Here is a 22,097-nt window from a genome sequence, read left to right as displayed (position 1 = left end):
GAAACTGTTAAGACCGAGAATGGAGAAAGGAAGTAGTTTACAAATGGGTGTCCCTTGATGATAGTTCCTTTAAGCAAAGTTACTCCAACATTTATTGAGCACCTACTATGAAGGTGGTGCCATACTATCTGCAATGGCAGTATGGACAATGATTACCGTTAATAAACTTTACTAGGGTGCATAAATAGTAGTATGTACTGGCAGTAAAACAATGAGCTCTGAAGTCCTTCCTATGAAGTGTATATTATCTCTACTTAACTGATGAGGCAACTTCAACTTGAGTAACTTGGCCAACGTCCCATAAGGAATGAGGCAGGTCTGAAACTTAAATCCAGAATGTCTAACTCTAAAGTCCTTGCTCTTTTCATCATATTAAGATTCCCTTTTACTAACTCAAGATCCATTCTTTCACTTACTTGTTCATTCATTCCTCCAACAAACATTCTAAATTGAGAATACATTATGTGGTAGGCTCTTCAGTATAATCCAGGAATATAAATAAATAAAAAGGTAATTTCAATGAATGGTAAGTGCTATGAAGAAAGTAAAAACAGCAGTGTGATAGAGAGTGACTGAGGGATGGTCAAGAAAGGCTCTTTGAGAGGTGACATTTGAACTGACTGGCATGACAAGAAGGCATTGGGCATGTGAGGATCTAGGGCAGAGTGCTCCAGGCAGAGGAGACAGCAGGTGTAAAGGTCCCAAGAAAATAATGAAATTGACTTGTTTAAGAAACAAAGAGACCAGAGAGACTGAAGCAGGGTGAAGAGAGGAAATAATGGCATAAGATGAAGTCATAAAAACAGGTGGGGTCAGATCATGTAGGGCCTTCTGAATCACAGAAAGAACATGATCTAATTTACTTTTGAAAAAGATCACCCTGGACGCTCTGTGGAGAATGGACTATAGGAGGGCAATAATGGAAGCAGAGATATCAGTTAGGATGCTGACTGTAGAAGTCCATGCAAGAGATGATGGTGTCTGAGATTAATGTGATAGACATGAGGGTAAAAGAGGTGAATAAATACAAGATACATTTTGTAAGTAGAGCTGACAGCACCACTAAACTAGATGGCAGAGGGAAGGGAAAGAGCAATTCAGGATGAATTTTAGGTTTTTGATCATTTACCAACATGGGGAAGACTAGAGGAATAGGAGGTTTGGGAGGCGGCAGGTTGGGTATCAAGAATCTGCTTTGGGGGCTTCCCTGGTGGCGCAGTGGTGGAGCGTCCACCTGCCGATGCAGGGGACACGGGTTTGTGCCCTGGTCCGGGAAGATCTCACATGCTGCGGAGCAGCTAGGCCCGTGAGTCATGGCCACTGAGCCTGCACGTCCGGAGCCTGTGCTCTGCAATGGGAGAGGCCACAACAGTGAGAGGCCCGCGTACCGCAAAAAAAAAAAAAAAAAGAATCTGCTTTGGCCCTATTATGTGCTAAATGACTTGTAGATATCTGGAGATAAGTAGGTAGCCAAATAAACGAGTCTAGAATTCGATAGAAAGGTCAAGGGTAGAGATATAATTTTGGTAGTAATTAGCATATAGACAGTAATATAAAGACATGGGACTGACTGAAATCATTTGGGAGGAGACAGAGCATATAGAAGAGTACAGGAGAGGGTCTAGGACTGAGCCCTGGAACACTCCAACAACTAGGGGCTAAAAAGTGGGGGAACCCAAGCCAAAGGAGACTGAGAAGGCATACTTAGTGAGACAGGAGTTGAAAATATACAGAGTGTAACATCCCAGAAACAAAGAGAAGGTAGTGTTTCAGGAAGGAGAGACTGATCAACTGTGCTGGAAGTTACGGAGAGACTGGGCAAAATGAGGGCAGAGCAGGCTTTGTCAACATGGAGGTTGCCGTGTTCTTCATAAGGGCAGTTCCTCTGGAACAGTGGGGCCTGAAGAGCAATTGGAGAGTTCTAAGGAGTGAATGGAAGATGGAAATAGAAATAGTGACTATAGGCCAGGTTTTTTTTTTTTTTTTTTAAGTTTTACTGCGTGGAATGGCCCTCCAAAGATGTCCACACACTAATCTCTGGAGCCTGTAAATATGTTACTTACATGGCAAAAGGGATTTTACAGATGTAATTAAGGTTGAACTCTTAAAATAGGGAGATTATCGTAGATTATTCAAGTGGGCTCAATCTAATCATGTGAATCTTTACAAACTGAGAACCTTCTCTAGCTGGAAGCCTGAGGGAAGCAGAAGCAGGAGAGCAGAGAGATTCAAAGTGTGAGAAGGACTCAACCTACTCTTACTGACTTTGCAGATGAAAGAGGCCACAAGCCAGGGAATGTGAGCAGCCTCTAGGAGTTGAGTATCCCCTGGCGAACAGCCAGCAAGAACATGGAGACCCAAGCCTACAATGGCATGGAACTGAATCCTCCTCCACCAACCTGAGTGAGCCTGAACGTGATTCTTCCTCAGAGCCTCCAGATAAAAGCTCAGGCTGGCTAACACCTTGATTTTGTCCCTGTAAAACTAGAACAGAGAAACGAATGATCTCACTCAGACTTCTGAGCTACAGAACTAATAAGTCTGTGTTGTTTTAAGCCACTAGGTTTGTTGTCGCTTGCTACAGCAACAACAGGAAATTAATACACTGTGAAATTCCAGAGACATGGGGCATTAGCTGGAAGAGAGATGCAAAGTCAAGGGAGAATTTTATCTTATTTTTTATTTATTTTATTTTTTTTGTGGTACGCGGGCCTCTCACTGTTGTGGCCTCTCCCGTTGCGGAGCACAGGCTCCGGACGCGCAGGCTCAGCGGCCATGGCTCACGGGCCCAGCCGCTCCGCGGCATGTGGGATCTTCCCGGACCTGGGCACGAACCCGTGTCCCCTGCATCGGCAGGCAGGCTCTCAACCACTGCGCCACCAGGGAAGCCCGTCAAGGGAGAATTTTGAAAGACTGGAGATAGAACATGTTTGTATGCTGACGAGGATGTTTCAGAAAGGAGAGGTTTGAGGAGGAAACTAGTGAGACAGATGAAAGAGAGGCAAGAGAGGATGAAATCAAGAGAAAAAGTGGAGGGGCTGGCCTTTGATAGGAGCAGGGACTTTTCATCTATTATAATAACAAGACTGGCACCATAAACTGTGCCACAGCCTCTGTATGCTGTTCTCCAAAACCTGCCTCTGGGCAATCAATGGCGATACTGGACCCTTCCCTTTGAATGTGTTCTGTTGGCCCCTTAAGTGCAATCCATTCAAATCCAAAGACCTGTTTGGAACATGGATGTGGGTGTGCACCTGATATTTTTTTAGAGCTTTCTTCACAGTTAATCATTCCAATTTAACCTGGGTCGATGGCTAATGCTTGTGCTTTGGAGTCATAAAGACTTGGATTTAAATCTCAGCTCTACCATATACTAGTTGCATGACACTGGGAAAGTCACAAACTCTCTGGGCATTTAAAAAAACTTGGGATTAATAATATTTACCCCAACACCGTAAGAAGCAGAATAATGTAAACTATCTTGCACAGTGCCTATCACATAGTAGATGCTCAGTAAATGGTAACTACCATAATTATTCTCCTACTCAGCCTGTTCTTCTATATGTTAGCAGCTCTCTTTTATGGTGCAAAAATATTGGCAAACAATAAATTGATGGATAGAGTCTAGTAAAAGACTGGCATGATTCAAAAGTCAGACTTAGTGAAAAGTTCGTGGGCTTTGGAATCAGAACAACCTGTTTTCCATCTTCAGTCTTGCCACCAGCAAGTGGTATGATTTTGTATAAATCATTTCACATTTCTGAGCCTACTGTCTCCTCTGGAAAATGGAGGTAATTTCATTCACAGTGTTGTCTGAAAATTATATGGGAAGTTATAGTAAAGTGCCCAAGACATATGAGCTCCACAACCAGTGTTTATTTCCTTCAGTTTTCTTAACCCTCAGAGCAATTAGACAAACATACACATGTTCTCATTAAATTTCTCTTGAGGTCTTGGACTTTTGATGAAATTAAATTGTTTTTTAAAAAAATTGCAAGCATTTCCTCTAGAAGAAAAGTGACAGCAGAGGTAGATAAAGAATTCAGGTCTCTTGATCCCTTGTCCAATACTCTTTCCCCACTCATGCAGGAGCATTCTCACTCAGACAAACACACTCTTTCCATCAGTATATTGGGTCTACATCTACTCTACTGCTTATTGTTTGACCTCTCAGTTCTGCCTGTTTCCTTTCAAACTCTTAGCTATTCCAAGTTTAATTTGCAGGATGGCCTCATGAATCTATTAGTATTTTGGCTGTATACTACATTAACATAACTTCACATCTTGGGGGACTAGGAGGGGAAGCTGTTCATTCTCTAATTATTTTCACTACTCTTAAGTCTTGTCTTTCCAACTAGCTATATAATTTAACGAGAGCATACTTTTTTAGTGCTAGGAGTACCATATCCATTTCAAACCTGCAATAGCAGGTCTGCTGGACCCATACTAGTAGAGCAATGTCTGGAAAACATCATCTGGGCTTCCTCCATGTGTTTTATATGTTCCTTGCAATTTGTCATTAGCCCTTGGTGGTTCTCATTTCTAACTGACTTTGGGTTCTAGGATTTGCTGATGCCTGATTCCTGTACTTGGCTTGCTCTGTGATCTACTCTCCAACACTTGGCTTTGGTGAGCAGCCTAGGGTTCCTAGGATCTGATCTTGGCTTGTATTTTGCTTTCAGCTATACCACTCTTTCGTCTATCTTGATATCCCAAAGGGACCCTATGCCCAAAGTTACATGGCATGTATCTCAGCACCAAAGTTCTGCCAAGCACGTATTAGTAGTTCGTGAAAACATATCAAATTGGTGGTGGTGGGAAGGAAGAAGAGAAGGTGTGTGTGTTAAAATGTGTGAAGTCAATGTGTGAAGTCAGCCCAAAGGTGGTCTGGAAACAGGGAAGCTAATCACAAATACTTTCCTGAGGAATAAGACATAAGGAATGAAAGCTTATAGCTGTTTCCATGGAAACATATGACAGCTCTCTCTGGCACTAAATAACCAGCAACAAATTAAATACAGCCAAGTATATTTGAGGAAAAGACCAAGAGACTTGGGGTCTTAGGAAAAATTATACATAAAGCCAGTCTTCTGGAAGATTCCCAAACCAAAAGATGAGAAGAAATCAGGGAAGGAAAGCATAAAATAAACCCCTAACATTCACATCCCAATGAACTGTGGTACAGTAAAAAGAACAGTGGCCCAGGATATAGCAAACATAATTCTGTTTCTGAAACTAAACTCTTATATCATTTTGGCAAATTTCTCTGTGCTCCATTTTTATGGTCTGCCATTCCTTCAACATGTATCTCTTCAGAATAATAAGGATACTATTCTATATAACCATAATACACCTGTCATACTAAGCTATAAATATTTCTGTACCCCCCCATAGTGATTAGTTATATTGGTAACAGGTCTTAGGAGAAAAATCATATGATGACTATCCCCATACATACTGAAAAAGCTTTTGACAAAATTTAACACTCAAGAAAATTAAGAAGAGCTGGTACTTCCTTAACAAGATAAAATACATATACCTAAAGCCAACATCTTTTTTTTTTTTTTGCAGTGCACGTGCCTCTCACTGCTGTGGCCTGTCCCGTTGTGGAGCACAGGCTCTGGACGCGCAGGCTCAGAGGCCATGGCTCACGGGCCCAACCGCTCCCTGGCATGTGGGATCCTCCCGGACCGGGGCACGAACCCGTGTCCCCTGCATCGGCAGGCGGACTCTCAACCACTGCGCCACCAGGGAAGCCCTACAAGTGCTTTTTCTCAAGGCAGCCACAGTACTTCAGTATGCAGCAGAACTGTTTTATCCATACTTCTCATTTCCTCACATAGAATATTAAAAAGATTGAAATTTGACAAAATGAATCAAACTTGATAAAACTGATCAAATTGCAACCTTTGAGTCTCCTCAAAGGTTGGAATATGATATAAACAAATTTTGCTGCTTTATCAAGGACATCTTTTTTTTTTTTTTTTTTTTGGCGGTACGCGGGCCTCTCACCGCTGCGGCCTCTCCCATTGCAGAGCACAGGCTCCGGATGCGCAGGCCCAGCGGCCACGGCTCACGGGCCCAGCCGCTCCGCGGCATGTGGAATCTTCCCGGACCGGGGCACGAACCCGCATCCCCTGCATCTGCAGGCGGACTCTCAACCACTGCGCCACCAGGGAAGCCCTATCAAGGACATCTTAAGCGAACCTGGCTTCTCTTTTCCCCCTGCAATGTATGCCAGTGAAAGATATTACTGTTACTACAGTTTAGTGTCATTGCTTTGATTTGTACCAAGTTGCCAGCAGTTTTACACACCATTGCTTTTATACCATCAATGTAAACAAAAACCCAGGGAAAAAGACAAATAGAATCAGTATTACTGTGAAAATTGTTTGACCTCAGATCCTGTGAAAGCGTCTTGGGGATGTGATCCAAGGACCACAGTTGGAGAACTGCTGCACTAAACACTCTATTGGTTTTGTGCACTTAAACTTGCATCTCCCTTTGCCAGGAAAGAACTTTTTTTTTCTCAGATATCCATATGGTACCATGGTACCTTTCAGCAATGCTTTTCCTGATCTCTCTGTATAAAATAATACCTCCACTTACCCCCTGCCTCCCATACCCCAACCCCTGGCACTTTCCATTTCCCTCTTTTTCCACAGAGAAATTATCACTGCTTACTTGATTATTTTCTGTCTCTCCCAACTAGCATAAAATGACAATGCTGTTATCTCCACCTCCTAGAATTTTCCTTTATACATGGTAGGTGCTCAATAAATCTTAATTGAGTGAATGAATGTAACCCATAATCTGGCATTTGATTCTAGAATTTTGGTTTGCTTAGATTGCTTTTTTAGTGGTTCATGTCTAAATTCCCTAGCAGGGTTAAAAACTCCAAGAACAGGCTAATCTACATTCCACATAGTCCCCAAAGTTTCTGGCACAGGCCTTGGACTACTATGTGCATTCCCTTCCCCAGGGAATACTTCAAGTTCCGTAGTCGACTCTGAGTAAAGCCTATTTCCAAAAGGCAGCACACATGTGGAATGGTAGAAAAGTGGCAAAATATTTTACCTACTTTTTTCTGGTTTGCAACAACTTCTATTGTAGGAACACTGTAATTGGTATATAAAAATGATGATCTCTTAGCTCCTTGGCTCTGGGTTTCCTATCCAAATACACGCTGGAAGAAAAAAAAAGTCATTCTGATGCTGTTTTCTGGTTGGTTTTAAGCAGAAGGTTCTTGGTTGAACACACAAATGTATATTTTAAAAATGAGCAGATTTGGCTCTGTGCAGCCAAGATCCTTAGAAGTATTCAATTTCTTTGACTTGTATTTCTGGGAACCTATCTTAAGGATAGGTTCCTCAGAATTGAAAAATGCTTAAATATTTTTTTCATAGCACTACTGTAAGAGAATTTTGGACTATCAAACTAAGGGAATAATTAGGCAAACAACTGTGTATCCATTCAACCAAATTATGTAATCACTAAAAATGATGGCCATAAGACTGTGGAACAGGGCAGATGATATAATGTTAAGTGACAAACAATATAAAATTTAACATATAGTGTAATTAAACTGTATTTCAAAGAACTATTTGTAAAGAATGAAAATCAGAATAAAATATACAAATTGCTAACAATGGCAAAGGAAACGGGGAAGGTGGGAAATTCAGATTAACTGACTAGGTCCAGTAACAATAGCAATTTTATGAACAAATAGACACTAACCTCTTATGCCTTTTCCAGTAGCTAACTGGATAATTTGCCCCAAACAGAATCTTAATATATTAAGAGCTGGAAGGGAGCTTACATTATCATCTAGTTTAATCTCCTTTTTTGGATAGATGGAGAAACTAAAGATTATAGGGAAAAAATACTTGCTTATGATCTTTCAGGAAGTTAATGGCTAAGCTAGAGCTGGAACCATGGACATTTGAACATAATGTGTGAGTCTGAGGAAGTTACTTCATTTCTTTGCAGTGCAGTTTCTTCATTTGTAAAACAGATAATAGTACTTACCTAATGTGTTACTGTCAAGATTATACGAAATAACAATATGGTGGGACCACTATGGTGCTGGCCACATAGTGGCCAACAAACATTAGAGCCTTTTCGCCTTTCTGCTGCTCTGTGGGAGGCAGAAGTGCAGAATAGATTGGGGAGGGTTAGAAAGAGAAAGGGAAAGAGGAAAGTGCCACGGGGTACCTAAGGCAGAACGATGTTTCTGATCCTGTTTGTTGTGGACCCTAAATCACTGTTCTAGTAGAAGATACAGCCAATGGGAATCCTGTCCTAAGACCAAAGTGAGCCCACTTGAGTCGCTAAAGAGTGTGGACAGGTCAGTGTCCTGTCTCCCCCTCCCCACATTTTGCTCATCCCTCTCATGCTAATAATTAGTATGAAACTACTCTGATGCTTTCCATTTCACAGGGGGTAATGTGGGCAGTATCTGGGACCAGCTGTGATAGGGGTTCCACACGTGAGTAGCAATTTCTAGCCTTTTAACCTAGTTTACAGTCTCTGTGATTAAAAAGAAATATGAAACTTTTCTTACTGAATTAGAATTAATATTTTTCTCTTGAAACATTTTCTAGTCATAGAATATATATATATATATACATATATATATATATATATTTATGGTGGTACTCTCTTAACATACATCTCTGCTACCCTTAGGATTCCTAAACAAATCATCTTTGTCATTTGATCATATTTGTTAAATAATTCCTTTGATTTTTCTTTATTAAAGAAAAATTTGAGCAACATTTAAAAAAAAGAAATGCCTATTTCTTCACTTGCTAGTTTTTAATCACTCTGAGAACCTTCAATTCTGCTCCAAAACTAGCAATGTGCAATATGTCTAAGTATACAAAAGGTAAGTATATATTAATTAAAATAATGGATGTGCAGTAGTTATTTCAGCCCTTGAAATAAACGGTGCTTGATCTGGAAATCAAGTTAGCTGTCAGAATCTGGCTCAGGGTACTGTGCCGTTTAAGGTTGGGAGAAAGTGTATCTTTCATCACAAATTCATCTGGACAACTGGTCTTCTTGATTTGCAGCTGTTGACTGATTTCAGATTTAGTTTCCTGGGTTTTATACCTTCCTATGTTTAGATATGGCACGTTCTGCTGATAATACAGTCTATCTCCAACTCTGCATTTATTCCATTTAGTTTATTCTAGTTTGACATCAAATCCATGGTTTCCTTAGCATCTCCCTAGCATTTTAGTCTGCTTGCAGTTCTAAGATTCTCTAACACTAAAAGCATAAAGGACTGTAGCTCAGAAAAGAAAATGCCTTTTCCCAGAGAATTGTCCTCTGAATGTCTCAAATTCATTTCTTTCACTCCAGCCCCACCTGCCACTACCTTAAGTCAGTAAGGTATAAATTGTACCTTATACAATTTTATAAGCACCTGTTTTTATAATACACAAAAACTTAAAACTTTTGAATACTACCAATGAAAAATTCACCTTACTTATCATCATACAAACAACATATCTGATAGCTAACCCAAATAAAACTTGATGAAGTGACTTACTCTTCCTGGGTCTCAATGTCTTTATTTATAAAATAACAGCTTTAGACTATAAAATGATACACATTTCTTGAGAGCTTAGTATGTGCTAGCTGTTGTTCTAATATACAAACTCATTTAACTCCTTACAACAACCATGTGTGTAGGAACTATTATTGCCTCCAACGCACAAATGAAGAAACTAAGGCTAAGAGAGGTTAAATAACTTGTTCAAAGTCACACAGCTAGCAGATCTCTAAAAAGGTCCTTCCATTTTGAAAGTTTTATGAGAATTCTATGGTTCTAAAAAATAAACAGGATGTAGAAGAAAGTCAAATGAGCAACTGCTTCTACCTTATATTTTATTTATCTATATCTCATCTCCTCTAATAAAATTATACTCCCTGCTGTACCTAGCATACTGGCCAACACACATTAGAAACTCAGTAAGTATTTTTGAATGAACTTACTGAATTCTCAATTTTTGGCATCATATATTTCACGGAAAGCCAGGTGTAGGCCAACAGATATTACTGGGAAAGATTAAAAAAAAATCCAATTACTCCTCAATGTTAATGTGGAAAATAAAATTAACAGTTTTTATTTGTTTTGACGGGGTTGGGGATTAGCTTCCGCCAAGTTAGTCAAGAGTGTTATTTTATTTGAGATACGTTAACATAATTTTGAAAACAAAAACACACATAAACAAATATGAGAAAAAAGAAAAAAAAAGGTGTGGTGATACATTGTCACTAAAAAGCACAAGTGACCAGACAGGCACCACAAGCCCCCAACCAAATAGGCTTCCAGGCCCGTATGAAGCAGAAAGCCAGACTACCAGTCGCTATACCAGCAGTAGGAAGAAAGGACAGAGAAACTTGCAGGTACTCCAACTATCCTTGGGGGGGGAGGGGTCCTACCAGTGCCCTTAGATGACTTTTCCAATCCCTTTTATTTCCATGAAGGTTAAATTTCCTACTAGGAATACCTCAACTGGCACAGTTGATTGAACAACTATATATACAGGTGTTTCCACTCAATTATGAATGACTTCTCCTGTGAGAACTATTGTATTTCATTTTCTATGACTGAACAGCTGGCAGTGACTAGCCTAGAAAACTGACTTTTCTTGTCCAGATGTACAGTAACTAGTTATTGGTGCTTTAAAGGATCTATTTCCCACTCTTGATCTTTCTCATTCTACTCCCAACACACATTTCAAACTCATCCAAATCCCCAGTTGCTGGGGTAAAGCACCCTGGAGTTTCTGGTAGATTTCATTATGCTTTTCCAAAATCACTGATGGAAACCCTTCACCTGAGAATCACACTTTAAAATTCTCAAAGTACCTTAACATTCATTAACTCACTCAATCTTATTCACAATTATCTCAGACTTATTTACCTACTGGTTATCTCTAAACCTCCTTTGAGGCATAGAGAAGTGAAGTGTGGTATAATAGAAAGAAAAGGACTTTGAAGTCAGAAACGATTAGGTTCAAATCCTTGCAAATCACTCAACCTCTCTGAGCTATGAGTTATTGTGAGGTTTAGCTGAGATAAAGTTTGAGGATATGGATGTGATAAGCACTGGTCTGATATGACCCAGGGACTCAACAAATTTTAGTTCTTATTCCTCCTGGGAAACTTCCTGAACCTCAGTCTCTTCATATGTAAAACAAAGTTAAATACTATAAACCCCACAGTGGGTTTGCGAGACTTACTAAGATAATGTATCAAAGTGTCTGCTGTATTTGAGACCTCGTATGGGTTTCCTTTCTCTTTTTTCAAAAATATTTATTTATTTATTTTTGTTTGTGTTTGGTCTTAGTTGCCGCACGCTGGATCTTTCCTTGCAGTGCGTGGGCTCTTCGTTGCAGTGCGTGGGCTTCTCTCTAGCTGTGGTGCGCGGGCTCCAGAGCGCGTGGGCTCTGTAGTTGCAGCGCGTGGACTTAGTTGCCCCTCAGCATGTGGGATATTAGTTCCCTGACCAGGGATCGAATCCACATCTCCTGCACTGGAAGACGGATTCTTAACCACTGGACCACCAGGGAAGTCCCTAACTTCTGTTCTTATTAAGATGGTGCTCATTAAACATCCTTCTAAAAAACATTATAAAAAGTAATTAGTTTAACATAGTACTAATACAAAAAAGCAGATACAAAAAAGGTTATATATTTTTGTGACCTATATTCCTTTTTTTGTAGAAAATTTACAATTGAGGTTATGATTTAAATCCAATCTTTAAAATTTTTAAAATTTTATATTGGAGTATAGTTGATTTACAATGCTGTGTTAGTTTCAGGTGTACAGCAAAGCAATTCAGCCATACATAGGCACATATCCATTCTTTTTCAGATTCTTTCCCCATTTAGGTTATTAAAGAATATTGAGTAGAGTTCCCTGTGCTATACAGTAGGTGTGACCTACATTCTTTTCCATGGAAAGTTCCAAATAATTCTGGCTATACAGTATACTGTGAATATTGACCACATGTACGTGAGTGAATTCAGCTCTAAAGGCAGGCTTCCATGTTTCTACAGAGTAGATACTATATGATTCTTACTGATTTTTTAAAAACTCAATTTAATTTAATTTAATTTTTTTTTTTGGCTGCGCTGCATGGCATGCAGGATCTTAGTTCCCCGACCAGGGACTGAACCCATGGCCCCTGCAGTGGAAGCGTGGAGTCCCAGCTTCTGGACCGCCAGGGAAGTCCCTTACTGATTTGAATGAAGAAAAATTATCATGGAGAAAAAAGAGGAATCCTCCTATCTGATGAAAACTTTTACTGAGGGAAATACTTGGTTTATCACAACTTGGGTACTGTCATAAAAGATAATTGTAAAAGCACTTTCTAAATCTTTTGAATTACCACCTTACCCCTCAGTACAAAAAAAAAAAAAAAGATTTACTAGAAAATCCCCTTACCTAACATGGCCATTATGTCCTGAAGTTTGGTTCAATTTGTGCTGAGACTAGATAAGGGGTAACATTAAACATCTACTGTGACCATTTGAGAATATAAAAATAAAAAAAATTGCAATCCCTTATCTTTAACAAGTTAAGTCACAGTATAGTTCCCTTTTAAGGGAAGCGGGAGTGCCACTCTATTCTGCACTAGCTGGACCATTCCCGACGTGTGGAGCTCGCTCTAGGAACAACACAGTCAACCAAAGCGGATCAAGAAGAGAGTCCAAGATGATGAGGACCTTAGAAACTATACAATCTCAGAAATACCTGAAGAAAAAAGACCTGGAGGAACAAGAGTATCAAGAGTCCTCTGAAAAGGTTTCAAGTGAAACGAGAAACAGAATTAGAGCCAACAGATAGATACTGGGGGAAAGCAGATTTCACCTCAAAATAAAAAAAAAAAAGAACACTTTTAGCCATTAGAGCTATCGCAAATGGAAGGAATATGCTCCTTTGGGAGGGTACATAGTCTCCCTGTCTCTGGAAGAATTCAAGTAAGGGATAGATGAGTATTTACAGGGGATGCTCTCAAGGAATTAGGTGGGAGGTTGAATTTGAGGACTTCTGAGGTTTCCTCTAACCCTGAGATTCTAGGATCCTGTGACTTTTTACTTTCCTGACATCTCATATTTAACACTAAGGCAACTAGCTGAATCTTAACCAAAGTCACTTCTAGATGGGAGAGGACATGGTAAAGAATGACTCTGAATTCTTTACATATTGGGAAGATGTTAAGCTCATGTTGGTGGATACAAGTTTTCCAAAATTCTAATATTCACTTGTAAGTTTAAATTTATCATTTACAGCAAATGCTTATATGTTGTCTTTTATATATATATATATATATATTTTTTTTTTTTTTTTTTTTTTTTGGGGGGCTGTGTCAGGTCTTAGTTGCGGCACGCAGGCTCTTTGTTGCAGTGTTTGGGCCTCTCCCTAGTTGTGGCGCATGGGCTCCAGAGCGTGTGGGCTCTCTAGTTTAGGTGCGCGAGCTCAATAGTTGTGGCGTGTGGGCTTAGTTGCCCCATGGCATGTGGGATTAGTTCCCCGACCAGGGATTGAACCGGCGTCCCTGAACTGCAAGACGGATTCTCAACCATTGGACCACCAGGGAAGTCCCAGGTTGTCTTTCTTAAAGTGACTGTCTCACTTAATTTTGGAGAGAGTGTCTGCCAAATATTCGAGTCAGTTGTTCTTTGAAGTAAAGATGATGTTCCATGAAAAACGTGGCTACTTCAGTTTGCAACTCAAAGAATCACAAAAGTGCCTCATCTCTTCCTGAAACAACCATTATATTTGGTTGTTTTAAGGATGGAGAAACTGAACTCATAGAGGTTAAAAGACTTGCAAAAGGACACACAGCTAAAGCTAGGATTTGAATCTAGATTTTTCAGTCTACAAAGTCCATGCTTTTTCCACTATGTTACTCTGAAACCAATAAACAAGAGAGTATCCCCAAATAAAGGAAAAGATAAAGAACTAAACATGCCTAGTTATAATAATGAAGGGCATCAGGGAACTGAGGACTTCTATGTCTCCAGTAATCCTTAGTTAGGAATCTTAACTGCCCCCAAAGAATTCATTATCAGATCTTTCCTCTCTGCAGCAACAACACAGCATATGGAGTTGGAAACTGATTCATAAAATATAAGTCCAGCTTGTGTGTGTGTGTGTGTGTGTGTGTGTGTGTGTGTGTGTGTGTCTACATGACACAGAACATGAACAATGGAAAAGAAAAAAAGAACAGGGGGAAATCCATTTGGTTTATCAGTTTCCTGGACTGGGATCTTGTTTCCATTCACAGCAGTGTATCCTTGGTCTTGGCATAGTAATTTAGAGGATGTGTTCCTTATTAGCTTTGCTCAACTTGGCTGGGTTCAGCTATGTATTGCCAGCTGGGCTGATGCCCAGGCTGAACTCCACTGCTCTAAATTCCAGTTCACGTAATAAAGCATGGGTTGCCTCCTGCTCCTATCCAGCTGAGTTAACACATTCAGTTCCCCATATCTAGCTCCTTCTTTCCCTCCTGACTCTTATTCCCACAGCATGGATAGAGGACCTCTGCAACTATAAAGGCATCTCATGTTTTCCTGGGGACTTCTCAGGCTGATAAATCTGTAGAGAGTGGGAAAAACAGAAGGATAAGAAAATCATGCATGATAGGACCAGAGCCACCTTCAAAAACCTCATATTACTGAAACTCAAGGGAGTGGCTGGGGCAATAGGTAAGAGGATTCAGGAACAATTTCAGCAAGTGGAGGGCTACACATTCTCAGAAGATGGTCTGCTAACGTGTCTGGTCAAGTCTAGGCCACTTGGATAGGTGGCATAAAAGCACATTGTGAGGAAGCACCTGCCAGTCAGCCATGCAGTCAAATGAATACACTCCAGCCTTCCTTAGCATAAGCCTATCTATCTAAAAAGCTTACAGTTAAACTCCTGCCTTCTTGCCATATGACCCTCATAATCTTCTGTTCTTCTCTGCTCTAAGAGTTTGCCCAGTTCCCCTCATCCTCCTGATATACATGAATGTTTACGTTTTGTTTGTCTCCTCGTAAGTCATAATCGAGATTCAGAAATTCTTATTTCTAACTGTAGTATCTCCTTAAAAAACCATCTAGCGAATTAAGGGGAAAAATGTTACACAAGGAGTTTACATTACTGGTTTCCAATATGACTTTATTAAGAACCACCTACACTTATTTAAAATAGGGAATTTTGCAAGTTGATATATATTGATGCTGGCACACAGTAGGTGTTAATAAAGGCTTGCCAAAGAAAACTACATGGGTCTAAGTATTCCCAAGAAAACAGCAGGTGTGGTCAAATTTATGAACTGCCTACATCACATCTCACTATTTCCAGGAGTTTGAGAGATGCCAGTTGTTTCATTATATGTGCCAGAAAATTGCTACCACTCTCAGGCATCTGTGGTTGGTGAAGGCAGGAGAGAGAACTGGGCAGAGCCAAGGGGCAGCTTAAGGAAGCTGGAAGAGAGACATGGGGTTTTACTGTCCCTTAAGCAGATGTAATTAGAATCAGTGAGAGAGCCCAGATCGCCTGCTTCATAACGTAGTGCCACTCATTCCATTTCCTCATATTCCCATTTCTAGCTATGTACCATCAGCATGCAATCAAGAGAAAAGCAGTTATGGGAGTACTAGTTCACCATACAAACCTCATCTCATAAATATTTTTCCTGACCAAAATAGAGCACTTAAGTGTCTCTCTGTGCAGTTCCCTTTTCTTGGGATGTCTAGACATCTAAATTCAGATATAACTAACAGAAAGGGGGCATCTACTCTGTGCTATATGGTTCTACACATTTGCACACCCACTTTCTCAGTTCAGTCACTCAATCAACCTGGGAAGTAGGTACTTCTCTAAAATCTCCACTGAACCTAGCACTGCTAATATGGGGCTGCTCTACAATTGTTGGGTAGATGGATGAATAAAGGCCAGAGTTTCTAAATGTGATTAGAATACAAGGCCAAAGCTAGAATAATGACAGAGAGACAGAGAGACAGAGAGACAGAAAGACAGAGAGAGAGAGAGAGAGAGAGAGTGTGTGTGTGCGTGTGTGTGTATGTGTATAGGGAGGGAATGGTATATTAAATAAAGGCAAGGCCTGGAACTAGTATGTCTGAGAGGGTAAAAGGAAAAATTGCCCAATAGCCAAGTGGCTGTCCTCATTAAGGGCACCAGAGAATTTGTTTCACTTATTAACCAACACCCCCCCCGCCTTTTCTGACATGGTTAGTACACAGCTTCTCAGGAGAGGAGAGGGGTATACTGGCCGCCAGAAGCTTCCTGCAGAGAGGACATTCTCCTGCTTGTTGTGGCTTAGCAGAAAAACAAGTTGGGTGGAAGAGCAGGGGGTAGTCCAGGTGTACATGTGTTTTGTGACAGAGACGTGAGTGAATATGGGTTCGAAGATATACCTTTCTGGCGATGGGAGCCCTCTGCCACTTTTATTTTTGGCCACAAGGTTTCCAAGATTTAAGAAACAGAAACAGTTTAAATAAATTTCAGTCTGCTGTTAAAATTGTAGTAGCACTCTCACTTTTGTACCTGAGTGAATAATGGCTTTAGATGATGAACAGAAATGGAATCAGAAAATACAGCATGACCTATTTTACTCAACAGATATTATTGAATAACTACCTATGTGCCAAGTGCTGGGGATATAAAGATGAAGTTAATAAATTAGTTCCACTTAACGAGGACTCCAAGCAGAAGTGAATCCTAACTTTCTAGACATGGTAGAAAGAAGAATTTTAGCTCCCTCATTAATCCTTATACTGAAAAACCAGTATTATTTTACAGGTTGCAGTGGTATAACTTTGTTAAATAAATAAAATAGTTGTGATAGGTGTTAAAATAAACTTTAAGAACTCACATTTTAGCTTCTTTATTCAAAGAATACTCCATGCCCCCCATCTTATCTTTTCACCACAATGTCTCTGCCTCAATTCTCCCTCTCACCTGAAATATAATAACAGCTTATTAACTGACACCTCTGACTCCAGCTTCTGGAAGCCACCCAGCCTTTTATTGCTATCAGAATGGTTCTTCTAAAACACAAATCTGACCTGTAACTCTACTGATTAAGTCCCATTCAATGGCTCTTACTGCTCTTAAGGAAAAGACTCAGATCCTTAAAATGGTCTATAAGGGAAGCTGTATATTTCCTGTGCCTTCCTTTCCAGCTTTCTTTCTTTCTACTCCTCTCCTTACATCCTACAATCTAATCATTTAAACATTTTTGAGGTCCTCAATCACACTTTATAAAAAATCTTGGGCTTCCACTCATCTTTCCCACTGCTAGCTACAACTCTTTTCTCAACCTCCCCATCCTTCATATTTCAGCTTAGATGTCACTTCATTTGAAAGCCTTCCCTGACCTTCAACTTCTAATCCTCCAATCTAGGTTAGGGGCCCTTCTGTACTTTATTACTGCAAAGTCATAATTCTCCATTGGTCTATATGCTCACAAAACTATAAACTCTAAAGGCAAAATTCCTTTCAATCGATCCAATGACTAGCACTTAGTCATGACTTTATATTTAGAACTTGAATGAACTGATGGCTGGCTGAAGAAAATCAGCGCATTAGTTGACCTCGTGACAGCCTTAGTTGTGTTATTCTTGCCTCTACCTAGTTTTTCCTTGCATAGTTTAGGATTACAATTTAACCAACCCTCTTTCTGACCCAAAATTCCAAAGTGATTACAGTATAGTTTCCTATGTAGTTTTCTAACAGAAAGAGACCATCCATCCATAAAGTACGGGACACACTTTTAAAAATGTTTCACAGAAGGGGCTTCCCTGGTGGCGCAGTGGTTGAGAGTCCACCTGCTGATGCAGGGGACGCAGGTTTGTGCCCCGGTCCGGGAAGACCCCACATGTCGCGGAGCGGCTGGGCCCGTGAGCCATGGCCACTGAGCCTGCGCGTCCAGAGCCTGCACGTCCGGAGCCTATGCTCCGCAACGGGAGAGGCCACAGCGGTGAGAGGCCCGCGTACCACAAAAAAAAAAAAAAAAAAAAATGTTTCACAGAAAAAAAAAATGGAAGAGATATTCTGAGTTTTGTTTTTAAGTATCAAATTCTTACTCTCCAGGTCAGAGAGAGTACTCTCCGGCATTTCAGCCACAGCAGTAAGTCAGATTTTGAAAATTTTCTCTTCGTATGATGCTGCAGGTAGAAAGGGTAGACTGAAAGGGTAAAGGAAGCCTGGCTGACCATTTACTCCAACAGGTGTGCTCAAGGGCTGCACCTCTACTGGACCATCATATTTGCAACAGCATAGAGAGCAGCCAGACCAAATTCACACTATGTGAAGACAAAAGAGACTGATGTATAATCCAGAATAATAATATATTAACACATAATAAAAATACAGGGACTTCCCTGGTGGTCCAGTGGGTAAGACTCCACGCTCCCAATGCAGGGTTCGATCACTGGTTGGGGAACCAGATCCCAGGTGCATGCTGCAACTAAGAGTTTGCATGCCACAAGGAAGATCCCACGTGCCTCAGCTAAGACCCAGCACAACCAATACATAAATAAATATTTTAAAAAAATGAAATAGCTTGGATCTCATTACACAGGAAGCTAAGCTATAATCTGAAACTGTCTTGCCCACCTGAACTCACAGCAAAGGAGGGGGCAGTTTAGTAGATTATTAGATGCCTAATTAACATTATAGTCATGCCAAGTGGACTGAACTCTTTATTTGGTTTTTTAATTTTAAAAAGTAAAGCTTGCCTCTGTTTTAGTTTTATTTTAAGTCACACACAAAAAAAGCGATCAGCTAAAAAAAAACCTTCAGCCTTTTATAACCAGTGCCCTGCATTAGTTGCAAGCTTGGCGTTTGCTGCTCATCAGAAGTGGCTTGGCCCAGGAGTTTAGGACCTAAAAAAGGATTCCTACTGGCTTAACAAAGGAGAAACAGCTAGCGTGCAGAGTCCCCTTAGAGAGGCAGAGCCCTGTGTGGGTGGAGTGCAGAGTTAGGTGGGAGGTGAGCTGATGGAACTGGAATCAAGTAGAAGACAGTCATAGGAGTCACCTGTTACCTATCCTCAAGGTCAGGAACCTGTACACTACACAGGGGTGGAAGGACCCTCAAGGATCATCTAGTTCAAACTAGATGACTTGCTCAAAGACAAGGAATGACTGGCTCAAAGACATAAAACAAGCTTGTGCCCTAGCTGGGGCTAGGCTTCATTTCAATTCTCTGATGTTACGCTACACTGCTTCTTTCCTATTTCATATCAGGATCTGGACGCCAAAACCCAGGGTCTCAAATGAAGCTTTGAAGAGAGCCCAAAGGAGAATGGGGAGAGTATACAGGAAGATGTGTGAAGGTAATATGGCTCAAAGTGATGGCCCTACTAAAAGATCTCCATGGCCTCTCCCTCTAGACTCAGCTATCAATAGAACCAAGTCACTTAATCTTTTGAACTTTGCTTTTCTCATAAATAAAATGTATCTGAAAATAATACCTAGTTCAGATTTAGCAGAAGATAAAAAGAAATAACGTGTGTAAAAGAACATCAAATGAATATTGGAATTTTTCCTACTTACTGTGGGCAAGAAACAATCGCATAATACTTGAATTTTTTAACATTTGCACACTAATGACCAGAAGGTAGAAAGGAAAGAGACAGTATGATTAGAAAGAGAACAGGCTTACACATAGAGAACATCTTGTTTTGTGAAATGAATTGAGTAATCACATTTTTTCCACGTTGTATCACTTGCTTCTTAGCCAGGACACTGAGATGGCCCAAGTTCTATTGCTGAAAGCTACATTATAAGCTCTACTGAGGGTACGAGGTGTGGGAGGAGGGAGTTGTTGCAGGAAACAACCCAGCTGCTGGAATGATGACCGAAGGACCTGGTCTGGAAATGCCAACTGGAAGAACCTCCTACCTTCTAAGCCTGGTCCTTCTGTTAAAAATCTAAGATCTCCAGAGATACACTGAAGAGAAGGAAAGAGCCAGCAAACACCTCTGCGATCGTCAGCCACATGGTGTGCCGTATTTCTTATCAGCATAGCATGCAGTCAGAAAAAAATACGTGTCCGGTAATTTCTGAACACAAAGATTCTCAAGCTCCTTTGGCTTTTGAGAACTGCCCAATTGCCCTAGGAGATTTACCAGTTAAAATAGCAGAGTTCTTTAAGCAAGAAAGTAAGAAAATCAACCTACTAACTGAATATACCCTGGAGCACCAAGGCTTATCCTGTTTTAGTCTCAAGAAAGCAAAAATGACTCCATTATCACTTTTAAGGCACTTCTCTTCCTGCTACTTCCACAGAGAGATTATCTCACAGAGTCTGCAGAGGGAGGGCAATGGATTTCTCACACTGACCCCAGGGCACTTGTTTCTGGAAGCATATAGAGGAGTAGCACTTTCCTGAGGCAGGAAGTCTGTCTTCTCTCCCCTACACTGCCCCCATCTCAAGTTCTCTCCACTCAGTGCCCCCAACCTAATCCAAGCAACCCTATCTTTTCCTCCTCTGCAGTTACCATGGCACAACCCATTCTCCATAAAGCAGCGCAAGTGATGTTTTACGTAACAGCTTTATTGACATGTAATTCACATACCATAAAATTCACCCTTTTAAAGTGCACAATTCAGTGTTTTTAGTAGATTCACAGAGTTGTGCAAACATCATCCCCATCTGACTTCAGAACATATTCATCATCACCCAAAGAAACCCCGTACCCATTAACAGCCACTTACCATTTCCTCCCCCTGCCCCGCAAGCCCCTAGAAACCACTAGTGTATTTTGTCTCTCTGTTTTTGCCTATTCTGGACATTTCATATAACTGCAAATGTGTGGTCTTTTGTGACTGGCTTTTTCACTTAGCATAATGTTTTTAAGGTACATCTATGTTATAGCATATATCAGTGCTTCACTCTTTTTTATTGCCAAATATTTCATATGGATGTAACACATTTTATTTATCTTTTTATCAGATGAACTCTTGGGCTATTTCAACTTTTTGGCTGTTATGAATAATGCTGCCGTGAAGTTCATGGTACATGTTTGTGTGGGCATATGATTTATATTCTCTTGGGTATATACCCACAAGTGGACTTGCTGGGTCACAGGTAACTCTATGTTTAACATTTTGAGTAACTTCCAAACTGCTTTCAAAGTGGCTGCAGCATTTTACAATCTCACCGGCAATGTATGAGAGTTCCAATTACTCCACATTTCTCGCCAACACTTGTTATGGTCTGTCTTTTGATTATATCCATACCCATGGGTGTTAAGTGGTATCTCATTGTGGCTTTGATTTGCATTTCCCTAATGACTAAAGATGCTGAGCATCTTTTCAAGTCCTTATTGGCCTTTTGTATATTTTCTTTGGAGAAATATTCAAGTCCTCTGCCCATCTTTTCAACTGCATTATTTATCTTTTTTATTGTTGAGTCCTAAGTTTCTTTTGTATTCTTGGATACAAGTACAAGTGATTTTTTAAAAAAGTAAATCAGATTTTGTTACTCCCTTACATAGTACCCTCTAATGATTCCCCACTATGTTTAGAATAAAATCCAAATTCTCACTCTGGCTTACAAGGTCCTACACGATTTTGCCACTTTGCCCCTCACACAGTGCATTGTAGTCAGAGCAGTGTTCTTTCTGCCCTTGAAACATAATAAACTCATTCGTGTCTCAACACCCTTGTAGGTTTGTCACATCTGCCTACTTGGAATTCTCTTTCCTTGGATGGCTTCTTCTTGTCATTGAATTCAAATATCTCTTTTCAGACAATTTTTCCTAAAAAAAAATTGTATCTAAAAAAGCTCCCCCTCCACAAAGAGGAACAAGGGAACTTTTGGGGATGATGGATATGTTCATTACCTTGATTATGGTAATGGTTTCATGGATATATACATATGTCAAAACTTTTTAAACTATATACTTTATGTGCCATTTATTTTACTTCAATTATGTTCAATAAAGCTGTTAAACAAGTAACTCTCTTCATAATCACACCTTTACTGTCACACTCTTATCATACTTTATTTCCTTAGGAGAAACTGTCTACCTGAAATCATCTTGTTTACTTCTTGAC

General features: G+C 40.2%; 1 protein-coding gene across 10 annotated transcripts in view; it reads right to left on the bottom strand.

The window, feature by feature from the left end:
- The window catches only part of SCMH1 (Scm polycomb group protein homolog 1), a 188,144-nt gene that overhangs the window by 53,737 nt on the left and 112,310 nt on the right, over nucleotides 1-22,097 (bottom strand). The window contains exons 9-10 of one of the 10 annotated variants that reach the window (XM_089895192.1): nucleotides 17,137-17,140; nucleotides 13,647-13,734 (exon numbers count right to left, since the gene is read on the bottom strand). The exons of the other annotated variants lie outside the window; for them this stretch is intronic. Coding sequence (XP_089751318.1) covers nucleotides 13,647-13,734; nucleotides 17,137-17,140 — 92 coding nt within the window. The remainder of the gene's footprint in view (nucleotides 1-13,646; nucleotides 13,735-17,136; nucleotides 17,141-22,097) is intronic. 10 annotated transcript variants of the gene reach the window in all.

The sequence above is a fragment of the Delphinapterus leucas genome, chromosome 1 (assembly GCF_059928025.1).
Source record: "Delphinapterus leucas isolate spDelLeu-1000000601 "Yukka" chromosome 1, BTC_Dleu_Yukka2, whole genome shotgun sequence".
Taxonomy (NCBI): Eukaryota; Metazoa; Chordata; class Mammalia; order Artiodactyla; family Monodontidae; genus Delphinapterus; species Delphinapterus leucas.
The sequence above is the reverse complement of the archived record's forward strand: the minus strand, read 5'-3'. Positions and strand labels throughout refer to the sequence as shown.